Raw genomic sequence first — 15187 nt, forward strand, 5'->3', positions numbered from 1 at the left:
AATTGTTCAACATTGAAGGGGCAATTTATTTCCTAAACCTGTATTTGGCTGATGCTGAAAATCTACAACCTGTATTCGGTCTCTAGGTATAATGCACAAAGTCCAACTTCAGTATTTCATACATGAAAGTGGGATTCAGTTTATTATTGGGAAGCTTTTAATCTTTGTATACAGCCTGACATGCTGGATTTTATTTAATAGCTGAATTTCATAGACAAGGACTAGGCATTTCTTCAAAGAACCTGACCAAATACTGTAATCCATTTCCTCCTGAAATTACAGTTGTTAAATTAGACACAAAACATTTATGAATGTCACTGTGCCTTTCCAGTAATTAAGAAGTTCAAAAAAAATCCCTTCATGTTGCATGGCTTTGAAATTATTATATTTATCCTGAATTGGCCCTTCAATTTGTTCTGTCAAACATTTTGGAGGCTGGGGCAAGACATCAATCCTGAACAGGTGTGCAAAAGGGTTTCTTGATGTCTGAAAGTGTTCTATTTTAAAGCCATTTTAGCAATTTTAGCACATCACATGCTGTGACTTCCCAGGTAAGGAGGAGGCCAATTCATTTCCCCCTGAAGGCAGGCAATCTGAGTCACCATCACAGGCCCAATGTCCCCACGAGAGACGGTTGTGCAACTGGTTGAAATTCTCCCTTTGCTGTCTCCCCGTTGCAGTGCTGATCCTCCTTATCGTCACCATGAGAAGACGGAAAAAAGAGCCCCTCATTTTTGATGAAGAGAGAGATATTAGAGAAAATATTGTCAGATACGATGATGAGGGTGGGGGAGAGGAAGACACGGAGGCTTTTGACATGGCTGCACTGAGGAACCTCAATGTCATCCGTGACACCAAGACCCGCAGGGATGTGACTCCAGAAATTCAGTTTTTGAGTCGACCGACTTTTAAGAGCATCCCAGATAACGTTATTTTTCGGGAATTTATTTGGGAGAGACTGAAAGAAGCTGATGTTGATCCGGGCGCTCCCCCGTATGATTCTCTGCAGACTTATGCATTTGAAGGGAACGGCTCAGTGGCTGAGTCACTCAGCTCTTTGGATTCCATCAGCTCAAACTCTGATCAGAATTATGACTACCTAAGTGACTGGGGACCTCGCTTTAAACGCCTGGCGGACATGTATGGAACTGGCCAAGAGAGTTTGTACTCATAGCCTTGGAACCTTCACTTGAAATATACGGAAGAAAAAGAGCAAAAAAAAAAAAAAAAAAAAAAAAAAAATTAAAAAGACACTACATTCAGAAAGCAAGGACTCCACTAGTGGGAGAAAAATGGTTGTAAATATTTCTCCATTTTTAACTGCTTAAGATTTTCTGCCTTGGTGAAGCATACCTTCCTTAGACTTATCCAAGGGACTGCACTGACCACAGACTCTGAGCATTTGAAGGTTTTTTTTTTTTCATTTTTGTTTTTGATAAAAAGAAATGCTCAGTGGTTTGTGAATAGATAGCAACTCTCATATACCTGCAGAGGCACCTAACCTCTATGAGTAAGCGGTGCCCCGTGTTGTCAGTGAGCTAGTAATAGCCCTGTGCGTACCTTCTTGGTACTGCCAGCCAGAGGAGTAGAACGTGACGTGCCATTGAGAAATCCTGGAACTCCTTGTGTATCAAAATCCTGGGACAAATTTAATTCACAGCGATGCTTTCTAGCTTTCCATAAGATAGAATTCAACAGAATTTTATTGCTGTTGGTTAGCAAAAATATTTTATTTAGCAATATACAAATTCTCAGAATATCTTTCCCAAAGGAAAACCCTCAAATAATGGCCACTGAAATTTTATTTAAGGCAACATAAACTGTTGTTGAGCCAATAAATTGTGAAGTGTTTCAAATAAGAAAAAGGTAAATAGTTCTTCAAGTTTGCCAGAGTCTTGAGATGCTTGTGTAGGTATGATTAAAAAAAAGTTGCTGTCTATTCGTTGATTTTTATTATCTCTTCTGATTTGTACAGGAGATTATCTTTTGTTTTTTATTTGACACATGGTGTTATGTTTATTTTGGAGCACCAATCTCCACTAAATTCAGGTCCATCTTAGCTGCCTCATAGTTTTAAACTCATCAGAACATACTGGTTTTTCTCCTGTCTGAGCTACATGAGATGAAGCATGGAAATGGAGAATTAATAGTACAGCAGTTGAGCCCCCTTCTAGTTCACATCTCAAAGAGGAGCACAGCAAAAGGACATACAAATTGTTCTTCTGAGCCATTAGAATGTACAAAACAGTGGAATAAAATATTTGTATTTTAGACAGATTTCAGAGAGAATCGAGATTTTCTTTGATGCAAGGTTTATTTTCCAAGGTCATGAGTTCTATATGCTCCAAAGACTTTCAAGAATCAGTTTATCAACCTCTTTTGCTGTACCATTTTCAGTAAAAGACTGAATTTTTAAATATATTTTAAACAATATAGCATTATCGATTTCAAGTCCATCTTTAAATTATGATGCAAATGTGTTCCTTAAGAACTAAATGATATGTCTTCTCTAGTGGTTTAGATGTGCCAAATGAAGAGGGCAATTGTAAGTAATCACATGTATTTAAGTTTGAGATAAATGTCTCAAAATAAGAAGACTTTTTTAACCAAAATAATATTTCTACTTATTTTTCCTAGATTAATACTAGTTTAATGTGCATATAACCAAGTGAGAATGGATTTTTTTTCCTTACCTTCTCATTTTAAAAATAATCTAATGTCCGCTTCCTAATAAATTTACAGATAGTGAATACTGTGTAGGAAATCGTGTTATAAAAGTGCTTCTTTCTGAAAGCAGACACTGGAACCCAGAATATTACTACGTTGATTACATAAAGAGAAACTATGTAGGATTCTGTAAACCTGCAGTCCACATTCAGAAATGACGTATATGAAAGTGGCCTTCAGCTTCATAAAAACAAATGATACAATAAATTTGATTATCTGCAAACAGTCCTTTAATTTGAGTAAGGGTTTTTAGATATTGTTTATTCACTAGATAGATAAGCTTCTTGCTATATTAATATACATATATCTAAAACAGATCCATAAGGGAGTTAAAGATACTGTTGATAACTTTTATTTACACGTGTGAAGTTTTCAAATAAAAATACATAGTCCAATAAAATCAGAGTGTGATACAGGAATTATATGTATGTGAAATCAACAAAGTGCTGAGAAAACAGTTTTGTAATGATCCCCCTTGTTGTCTACAAGAAGATAAGATAGTTTAGTATTTTGGATGATGGTGTTAAAACTGCTGCTTGTACCACTTATCACTGAATGAAGGTTTGTACATATTTTAGAAGAGGAACATCACGTTATGCACCATGCCTTCTCTCCTTTTAAAATAGGCATATTTTTCCTGTAATTTTTTTCATATTTACCAGTAATAGATTGAAAAAAGTTAAAATTGAAATGATGATTGAAAATTATTACATATATGCAATTACTGTATATGTATACAAATGTATCAATACATTACTGAAGTTGGTTCAATACTATTTTTAGAAATTGTTTGAGATAGCTGAAAGCAAAGTCCTTCATATTGATAGAATTTATATGAAGAGCTCAAAGCTTAATTGTAATGGTGGTAAATTTGTTTAGCTTTTCTTTTTCTTCTAAAATGTAATGCCACATAAGATTATCTGACATAAACTTGAAAGACAAGCTTTGTTTTAAAAACAAAGACTGGATGACTTGATGACATCACTCATCAAATTAGTTAAAAGGTTTTCCAAAGATCATTTAAGTAAACATCCATGATTTGGTCATTTAAATTCAGCATTGTACTGGAAATAGTGAGAATCAACTCCCAAGACAGAATTATGCGAATCTCTTTCCAAGTCCACTTCCAGTGGTATCATTTCTGTAGGTTGATGTCGGCCATGGTGGGAATGCTGAGACAGTTGTGATAGGAAGCAAGCCATTTCCTTTTTTCTGGATCATCAGTTGTTGAATATTTGCCAAGCACTCCACTAATTAAATTATTTCATATAAACAAGCATCACAATCATAGATACAATATGAATGCACAGAACAACAAATCATGACATGAAAAGAATAAATACAGATGCAAGAAGTGATTTCCTCATATCACACCCTTGGAAATATATTTTTAAAACAAGGACCCACTTCATTATGAGAAGCAATGACTTAACAACATCAAGTTCAGGCAATAGTGCAGGGAGTAAAAATTTTTAATATTTTCCATTTAGCCCTACATGGGCACAAAAAAATTCACAGTGTTTAATGTAATGTGCATTTTGAACAATTTAACTTCCTTAAAACTTAATTGTGTTCCATTTTTTACTGTCCACTTCAAGAAAATACACCAAGGTGCCTATTCTGAATTATTTTTGCATAATTTTAAAATATGGAAATCAAATCTTATTAAGAAAGCAGAGTTGCACAGATCAAGTCAAAATTATGATATTGATCAGTCTCTCCTGTAAAGCAATATTCAAAGACAGGTTATAAGTTATAGACCAAAATCAGGGAGGCTACAATAAGAAAAAAATAGGCTTGTCGAGGCAGTGAGTGGATCATTCTACCAGCAATTGCCAGATGGACCTGGTAATCTTTCTTCTTTTCCATGAAGCTGCTCTGAGACTGAATGCAGTTGAGGTCCAATGACTATAAAACACACACAGGAAGAAATGACATTTAAGTGATGACCCCTGTCTTTTCACTCTGCCCTCTCAAAATATTTTAAATTATTTTAAGTTCATGCACAATTGCATTTACTACATGGGATGATGAGCAGGCCTAGGAAATTACTCTCATGGTAACAGGACAGTTCTACAAGAGATGAGCAGTATTTGTGATATGACCTATAAACTCAAAGAAACACACATGCTGAGAGGGTGTTACCATTTATATTCAAATACAAAATCTAAAGGACCTTAAACTAAATTAAATAAATTAAAATTTAAAAGGTCAACAATTTAGTTTCAAAATGTTAAAGTTTTTAACTATTAGTTATAAATATTAATCTTCAAATGTTCAATGTTAACTTAATATCTATTGACTTAACAAACTGTCTTAATTACCCTAATTGTTTTTTAACACAATTTTAAGGTTTATTTACAAGGGATCTAATTAAATTAAAGTTGATTAAAGCTTCCACTGACTTAATTCTTGCTGGTCAGAGATGGCTGGAGGCAGGTAGAATATTTATGATAATTAATAGATGAACCAATTTATTTTTATTAGTTTATGTTTATTTGATCTTACATCTGCAGCCAGTTATTTTAAGTTATTAATATTATATATTGTTTATATATGTTCTGTTGTATGCAGAATTGGCATTGAAAATTAATACAACCTTGTTAGTCAATTTGATATAATAAAGGGTAAAAAAGGATTAGTAGCATTTGTAATTTGAATGTAATTGATAATTTTTTCACTTAAGTGGGCAAATGGGAGGGATCTAAGGCTGAGATTGGGCAAGCATTGTAAAGTAAAACCTGGGAATAACTTTTTAAGCAAAGAACAACACTCAGTGTGTGTGACATTCTATGCTTTATCATAATTATGCTATCTTCTATGTTCAGAATTTCCCTAAAAAGAACAGTGCCACTGTGTGCGTGTGTGTGTGTGTGTGTGTGTGTGTGTGTTCCCATGCACGTGCATGTGTACGATAGAGAGAGAGAGAGAGAGAGAGAGGGGAAGACTGGGAAATATTGAGAAGTATGAAGCAACTGTAAACAAATCAGTCTAACATCACCTGCCTAATGCTAGTATGCTATTGTCATTTGCCTAATGACTGTTAGGCAATAAGACCAGAAAATCTATACAGACAGAAAAACTAATTATTTTAAACAATCTAATTTGATTTAAAGTAAAAGAAAAACTTTTATGGCTAAGAGGAGAACATTGAGCTAAACCATCAGTATGACTGCCACATTTTATTTCTTTTGTATAACTGTGACTTCACTGTCAACACAGAATATGGAAAGTGAATTATTTATTGTGGAATATCACTGGGCTTTACCTTCTGGGGTATCAGCCTGCCATACAAGGAATTACCCCTGGTGTGTGGTTATGAAACTAGTCAGTTGTTCAATCTGAGCTTGATTTTACTGAGTCCTAGATTCCATTGTAACTCTCTACACGTTTATATTCATGATTGCAATTGAGTTCATGATAATCTTGTCTACTTCAGAGGCTTGTGAGATGACTAAGAAAACATACTGTGTAAACTGTAAAATGCTGTAAAAATGTAAAGCTCTAATATGGAAACTTATGGAAACTATGTGAAAAACTGGATTATATTTATTGTTATACGGTGAATACAGATAATTTCTGTTTTTTAAAGTGTGCACTAAGGAAAAATACATGCAATAAGAACCCTAAATTGGCAAACATATTTTTAAAAATAGTTATAATTAAGGAATAACTAATTAATTGGTAACAGTCTCAAAAAAGCTGTCACAAATCTTTAAAATTAGGGTCTAATTTAAACTAAGTCCATCATTTATAAGAATTAGGATGTCAGCAGAGGCAAGCGATGACCAAGAAAACACGACTCTCCCACTCATGATGACCACTGATGGGAGTTAAAGATGAGCCTGGCCTTGTGGCAGAACACTAACACGTCCAAGTAGAGAGGACCATCAGGAGGCAATGGTGCACAGAAGGTAGGAGTCCTCCAAACGTCCAGAGTAGACAAAGTGAGGTTCTATAGAGCTCATTATTTTTTCCAGGTACAGTGGCATATGTATAATTAATCTATGCATGTCCAAGAACTAAATTACAGTAGTATTGACTTCGCAAAAAACAAAAACACAACAATCTCTTGTTTTGATTACTCAAAATCACTTCCAATATCTTGCAGGCTCTAACACATCTTAGCCTTTTATAAGTGAAGAAACTCTATGAAATAAAATACTAATATATACTGGAGACTACTGTTTGTCAGTTATGTTCTGCTCACTAGAATATTGTTAGCTAATAAACTCTCTTCTCAACAATTAGTTATCTGGTTATTTGTTGTTCGGATGAACAGACATAAACACATACATTAATAACTTTATAACTAATGAGAAGGTTGAGAAAAACTACATATACTCATTCAAAACCATTGATTACTGAATTTTAATTTCATTAATTAATGTAATTGTGCTAAAGGTTTATATTTTTATAAGCAGGAAAATTATATGATTCACAACCCTACTGCTTCATTCTGTATTTTTGTGAGAATAAACACTGTTTTGTATATCAAGATAAAGAATATGTTGTAAGTGGTATATGATCAGTATTTCAAAAGTAATCAGCTTTTCTAAAAAACATCAGATAGGTACCCATATATACATATGTATATATGTATGTATGGCTTCCATTGTGTGTGTAAACACACATATCTATAGCTGAGTGTGTACACATACATATACATACATATATACATGTATATATGTATATATATATAAATATAATGGGGGGAGAGCACATGCATACATACACACATTTGAGGCTAAATATTAAGGTGTGAATTAAATGGTTTTTAACATTTTAATATTTTGTTTTTAGTTTTCAAGGAGATTATGGCTTTCAGATCCAACAACTACAATTAAATTATGTGGATTCATTGGAGAAATAGTGCACATTAACAAAGTTTCTCTTTCCTGCAGATTTCAGAATTTCTTGATACATAAAGAAATAATTCATGCAAGTAAAATATACAGCATAACTTTCACTGAAATTATTATTGCATATTTATGAGATTCCACTGTAATTATATTAAAAAGAATTGAACTCAAAGTTTTCAATGATTCTGCTTGCTTAAGAGGCTCTTAAATAAATAGATACAAAAGAGTCTCAAAAATGCTAATTCAATTGACCACTGGATGGATCCTGAAAATCCAGTTCCACTTAGCATTGGAAATGAGACAGGAATTTCTTAACTTGAGTTAGAATATATGTCGGAATGTAAAGAGATCATTGTTGTTCAGGTCAAGTACTATGTTCCAGTCAAATAAGAATTTGAGATTTTTGAAACTGGAAAATAAATGCAGGTTCCAGAACTACAGAAATGTAGAGGTGTACATGAAGTGTTCAATGAACATAAACCAGGATGTGTGTTTGTTGAATTTTTTAAAAAACATTGAAAAAACATTGCTTAGATCAAGATATTATAGAAGAAAATAATTTCCCAAGTTCCTGATAACTCCAGACATGGGGGAGAGCAGTGTTGACCTCTGTTGTAACTGTTCTCAAATCTGAGGTGATGCCTACTTGACTTATCATTTAAATACCCTGACAACGTCAAAAGGAAAATGAGAATTGTTGTAATTACATTTTGTGTTTTATTCTAAGTACTTGTTTTTTATATAAAATTATCATAATAAAATTTTCCATATATATGCCATTTTAAGCTCCAGAAAATTCTGTCTTACTATGTGATAACAATTTTCTTATGGACTTGTAAATTGCACCAGTTAGGCATTGTTTCTGCAAAGGTGGCACCGTTTTTTTAGTGGAGAAAAGTTGAAGCCTAAAATAATGTTGACTAATCCAAGGAAATTTGTGATGTAAATGGTAGAAAGAAAGAAGAAAAACTATTAATACATTTTACCTGTTATATTTCTGTTATCATGGACCTTTAAGAAATGGTGTTCTGGTTTGGGTAGATGAGAAAGGAGATGAATCCCGTTACAAAATTATACTCACCAATTTGATGAGGATTTAGTTTCCTTATAAAGACTATTAAGTTTTCCTATTCTTCATTTAAAAAAATCCTAATGGGTAAATGACAATTTTTTTGGAGGAAATAGAAATATTTGTATTTTCGATAATCTAGCATTTTTTCCCTTTGTCCCATTTCCTATTGTCTCTTTGAGGTTGCCCATCGTCCTAGGAGTGGACAATATGGCAGCAATATGGCAGACCAGATTTCTGAGGGTAACACATTAGGCACATTTCTAGAATTCACCTGAATTATTGACTTGGAAAAATGTAAAAATTAAAAAAAAAATCCCAACAATCAATTTCAAAATGAGGTAAAGAAAAAAATTAAATGGAGGAAATTAAAACAGGAATAGAAAAAACTGAATCTTATGAAGCTGAGCTGTCAATAAAGAGGGCCACTGAAGTTGTCCAGAGGCACAGTGACCTCAAGACTGGGTCTGTGTAGGGCATAAGGAATGTGCATTGAGTCCCTTAAGGAAGTGTCACCCCTAGCTCCCACAAAATTTGATGATTTTTAATCAAATAGGAATGAATAATCAAACAGCAACAAACACACAAGGTAAACCACCAAGAAGGAGGCAGTCCACAGAAATCACCAAGAACAAAACACACTGAAATTATCAGAAGCATAAAGCCATATATAAAATGTTTGAAGGAATTTAAAAAAATTAAAATATGGGTAATAAGAAAGAGATTATCAGTGATGGAATATATTTGCAAAAGAACCGAACTATATATTTAGCAAAGAAAGATATAATTTTTGAAGCCAAAAATCTAATGGAAAGAATATCAATATTACCTCACACATAGTGCAAGAAAGACTAGGAGGGCTGAAGGACAAATTGGTTGAAATGATCTGTGACGCCATATATAGAGAAAAGGTCCATAGTTTACATGAACGTAGAGAACAAGGAGTGTGGGACCCCGACGTGCCTTTAGCCACCCAGTGCCTTATCTGACATCCATCTATCCACGATGGCTCACCTTGGCCCGAGGCCCACTATGTTCCTCTTTTACATCAAGCTATTCCCACTCTGCACTACACAGTTCCATTTATTAAGCTTAGTGATCCATTTAACAAATATCGTTATAAACACATTATTTTAATCCAAGCAAAAATAAATTATGTACATTCATCAAAACTTGTGTCATTGTGAAAAGTGAATGAGATATCCTATCTATTTGAAATTAAAGCAAGCTAGTTCATCACTGGCACTGTGTTATATCATTTCTTGCTAGTGTGCTTTGTCTGATTTCATCTTTGGATATTGAAGATCAAAGTGAATCCCTGTTTTGTTTTGTTTTTCTTTCCTTATAAAAGAGAGGTTTATTTAGATTGGGCAGAAAGGATACAATAAAATAAGGACATTATATAGCATAAATCATAATGGTGTTTTGTTTTTTTTTTTTAACTCTTCCACGTACTCTCTTCCTGCATTCTGAGCCCCTCACTATAATTCTGCTGATATGTTTTGTAACCAGAAAGTATAGTCGGCTTAGGATCAAGTGAATTCTTCAGTTTTCAGGTGACCTATCAGTCACCAATTAGGACCTAAAGCAATTGGAGGTGATCTTAGATGCCCTGTTTTATAAATTTCATAAAGGCAGAGGAACTGTGCTTTGCCACGTCATAGTTTGGTAGTAGAAGGGATTCTTTCATTTCTCACTCAAAGTAAAGGTTAATCTTTTTTTTTTTTTTTTTTTTTTTTGAGTATCAAAAGAGGGTTGCAGGTCAGTGTGGCGTCCCTAGAACTTTTCTTAAAGGACATTAACATGGCCAGTTCTTTATGACAGGTATGTATCCTTTCCACTTAAAGGCATTTGTTTCCCTAATTCTAAGTAATAAATAGGTGAATAGGACACAGTTTCCTAGTTTGTGGTGGAACAGTAAAGTGTGCTAATGCCTATAAGCATGTTGAAGAGGTCAAAGAAAAAATACGCTTATAAGCCTGAAAACTACGTATTCTACTTTCTTTAGTCTGAAAACTTAGACACATATCTAGCTTCCAAAATGAAGATAATGAGTGAAATAGTGTTCATATTTTTTTTAGTAATAGGATTTCTTATTCTTAAAATGCATGACACTTTTTTACTTCTGTTATACATAATTAGGTCACAAAAGATTTAAATTTCACAATCACTCCTTAACTGAAATCTAAGAAACCTGCTTATCTGAATTTTATTTCATTCTTATTGCACAAAAATTTTTTGAGAACACATTATTGTCAGTGTTTTGTCCATGAGGAAACTGAACCCTAGAGAGGTTTGACGAACTGGTCACGGGTCCACAAGCACTCAGTGACAAACAGGATCTTGAACCTGGCGAAGTCCATTTTTCCTAACATTGTTATAAGCACTCACAATTTGAAGCCTACTGTCATGATACTCTGATTTTACCTACTAAATTGGTATGAATTGGCCGTCATGTAGGTAGTTTTCATAAGTAATGAAGACTCATTTTTCCCAATGTTAATATGTGGTAAAAGGAGAAAATATCCTTAAAAAGATGATCCTTCCAGTTCTAGTATTTCTTCCTGGCTGTCATGTCCTGAGCTATTTATGGTCACATTTCTTTTCTTCTTAAAAGTTTTATTTCATTGTTAATTAATTCATAATAATTCTACAAATTTATTTACATAGTTCAAATAGATAGTTTTTTGAACTATTCACTGCAAAATAAGGATCAATATTTGAAGTGATGAACACACAAATCACCCTGATTTAGTCATTACAAAGTTCATTCATGCATAGAAACATCATATTGTACCCAAGTAGTCATGTTTATGTACCCAAATATTTGTTAACTTTTAAGTATTAGTTCACCTTTATAACAGAACAAATATTTGTGCTCTATTTATAACACACCATATATTTGTATATACAAATCAAACAAGAATCCTGATATCTAATTTGGCCAATTATAAAGTCAAAGAGTGGAGAATTGAAGTGGCCAGTGCTGTAATTAGAAGATATGATTTAAAATTAATACTCAGTGTTGAATACTGACTTATAAAACAATACACCTACCAAAAACAGTTAAGAGATAGTTAAGAGATAACCAGCATGATTTGAGGTTGCAATTGAACTCCTCTTGTAAACTACTAATTTATAAACAAATTAAAAAGATGTTTCCCGTTCTTCAATCCATTCAAACTCCTAATGAGAAGTCAAATAAATGTTGGTTGAAAATAAAGTATTTGTAGAAAACCATCATTCAAATTAGTGATATTTTGTGTTAAAATACTCCCTTTTCAATTCTGCTTATCCAGATCCAATTGTTCATTCACTCATTTAAAATTTTTTTATTAAACTCTGAGATTGTTGCTGGTTACCTGTTACGGTTTAGATATGAGGTGTCCCCCATAAGATCATCTCTGAAACAAAGCAAGAAAGTTCAGAGATGAAATGATTAGATTATGAGAGGTCTAACCTCATCCATGGATTAATCCAATGATATGGATTACCTGGGTGGTAACAGTAGGCAGATAAGTATGGCTGGAGGAAGTAGGTTCCTGGGGTATTCCTTTGCAGTTCAACTTTGTCCCGGACCAGCAGAGCTCTCTCTTTGCCTCCTGGCTGTCATGTCCTGAGCTACTTCCTCCCACCGTGCCCTCCTACCATGGCATTCTGCATTACCTGGGGCCCAGAGCTATGAAGACAGTTCACCCCAAACTGAACCACTGAAACCGTGAGCCAAAATTATCTTTGCCCTCTCTGAGTTGTGCTTGCCAGGAATGGGTCATGCAAAGTATGCCAACCTTATTACTCCACACCTGCTAGACATGCTTCTTGATACATGGTTTCTGGATTACTAAACTGTAGTTCTTGTAATGACGTTCTTATGAAGAAAACTTATTCTACAGACTTCATTCTGTACACTTTATTAAAATTCCCTGTATTTGAGGAATTTCCTTTCTCCTGATCACCAGCAGCTTCCTTAGGTGATATGCCATCAGGTACCTCTGTCCAATTTTCTACCATGGAGATGAACAAATGGAATTCTTTATATGTTAATACTAAAACTATCCAGGGATCCAACCTGGCAGAGCCCTAATTAAGGAAGATCATTTGGTTATTAGAAATTATGAAGTACTTTAAGTTGTCTTCTGTAATCTGACTCCCCAAATGAGTATGAATAGTATAGATTATAAAATATTAAATTAAAAATCCCTAAGGCGATCCCATTATAAATGGATGAAAAACTTAAAGTATGGATCAATAAAAGCACTACCTTTCATTAGTATACCAGTATGCAAGCCTATCAATACCAAGGGGACAGTGAAGCTCAGAAGATCTCAAGGGATATTAAAATATATGTGCAATGTTTGGTGATGAACAATTGTTTACATACATTCAAATTTCTTTCTACAAGATACTAGGGGCAGGGGATACTAGGTATTAAAGCCAGGTATCCTCTACCACTGAGCTACATCCTCAGCCCTTTTTTATTCTTGGACAAAGTCTAACTAATGTCGTTGAGGCTGACCTCAAACTTGCAATCCTCCTGTTTCAACCTCCCAAGTTGCTGGGATTATAGGTTTACACCACTGGACCCCAGAAGGTTTTTATTAAAGAGAGAAAACTAATTTTACAATGGAGAGATCTGGAAGACACTACGTTAATCAATTAATTAGCCAATCACTAAGACTAGGAAAAATCTATTGCCAAATGACCCCTGATAATCTGTACCGAGAAACACAAAACCTCACTTTTGCGCTATACCTAACAGGTTTGTGTGGCCTGTTTATAATCAGCGGGGACACATGGGATAAACCCAAATTGAAGAACGATACACAGAATAATGAGCCTGCATTTGAAAAATAAATGTCAAGATCAAGAAAAAGAAGGAAAAGCTAAGGAATGTTCCAGATGCAAAGAAACTAACGTGATAAATAAATTCAGCGACACTATTTATGCAGATAGAAGGCAGTTTTTAAAAAATGCTTTTATGAAATTTCAACCTGAAGGCCAACTTAGTTTCTGCTGAGAAAAAAAAAAATCCCTTTTTTTGTATTTAATGATTCACTAATGGAATCTTTAATTACAGTGGAAATAGAATATTAGAGTCAGTATTATCTTAGTCCCCAAGATAAATCAAAATAGGTAATTAAATAAAAACCAGTAAGAGACTTGCACATAACAAGGAGGATGCATACAATGCGGGCTTGGAAGCAGTTTCTATGGTGATTACCAAGGAGCTGTTAATCACTATTTCTTTTTTCCATATGACTGTGGACTTACTGTTGTAAAATTCTAAAACTTGATTTTTTAGTTATATATAAATTCAGTAATGTAATATGAATTGACATTAATTAATTTTCCTATGAACTAATTAGTTTTTAATATAAAGGTCTGTAAAGAGTTTAAGAAACATTAACACTTCTTTTGATATGAGTGACATAGAGTATTTGGTTCAGTATACATTCACTTAGTGAAAATCCACATATTGCTTTATTTTTTTTTCTTATTGTAAACAACTGGGATACATGTTGTTTCTCTATTTGTACATGGAGTCAAGGCATACCATTTGTGTAATCATAAATTTACATACGGCAATGTTGTTTGATTCATTCTGTCATTTTTTCCCTTCCCCCCCCACACCTCCCACCCCTCTTTTCCCTCTATACAGTCCTTCCTTCCTCCATTCTTACCACCCTCCTTATCCCTAACCCTAAACCTAACCCTAACCCTAACTCGAATCCCTCAAACCCCCCATTATATGTCCTCATCTGCTTATCAGTGAGATCATTCATCCTTTAGGTTTTGAGATTGGTTTATCTCACTTAGCATGATATCCTCCAATTTCATCCATTTGCCTGCAAATGCCATAATGTTATCATTCTTCAGGGCAGAGTAATATTCCATTGTATATATATGCCACAGTTTCTTTATCCATTCATCAACTCAAGGGCATCTAGGTTGGTTCCACAATCTGGCTCTGGTGAACTGAGCAGCAGTGAACATTGATATGACTGTATCTCTGTAGTATGCTGATTTTAAGTCCTTTGGGTATAGGCCAAGGAGTGGGATAGCTGGGTCAAATGGTGGTTCCATTACAAGCTTTCTGAGGAATCTACATACTGCTTTCCAGAGTGGCTGCACTAATTTGCAACCCCACCAGCAATGTATGAGTGTACCCTTTTCCACACATCCTTGCCAAAACCTATTGTTGCTTGTGTTCTTGATAATCACCATTCTAATTGGGGTGAGATGGAATCTTAGGGTGGTTTTGATTTGCATTTCTCTTATTACTAGAGATGTTGAACATTTTTTCATATATCTGTTGATTGCTTGTAGATCTTCTGTGAAGTGTCTGTTTATTTCCTTAGCCCATTTGTTGATTGGATTATTTGTATTCTTGGTGTAGAGTTTTTTGAGTTCTTTATAGATTCTGGAGATTAGTGCTCTATCTGAAGTATGAGTGGCAAAGATATTCTCCCACTCTGTAGGCTCTCTCTTCACATTACTGATAGTTTTCTTTGCTGAGAGAAAGCTTTTT

At 34.2% G+C, this 15187-nt stretch overlaps 1 protein-coding gene across 2 annotated transcripts in view; it reads left to right on the forward strand.

Moving 5' to 3' along the window:
* Window positions 1-1249, forward strand: part of CDH7 (cadherin 7) — a 116472-nt gene extending 115223 nt beyond the window's left edge. For both annotated transcript variants that reach the window (XM_079109520.1, XM_079109521.1), the window contains exon 12: window positions 681-1249. In XM_079109520.1, the coding sequence (XP_078965646.1) occupies window positions 681-1174 (494 nt within the window). In that variant the 3' untranslated portion in view covers window positions 1175-1249. The remainder of the gene's footprint in view (window positions 1-680) is intronic.
* Window positions 1250-15187: the final 13938 nt, after the last annotated feature.

Source organism: Sciurus vulgaris, assembly GCF_902686455.1.
Source record: "Sciurus vulgaris genome assembly, chromosome: 13".
In the NCBI taxonomy this organism is placed as follows: domain Eukaryota; kingdom Metazoa; phylum Chordata; class Mammalia; order Rodentia; family Sciuridae; genus Sciurus; species Sciurus vulgaris.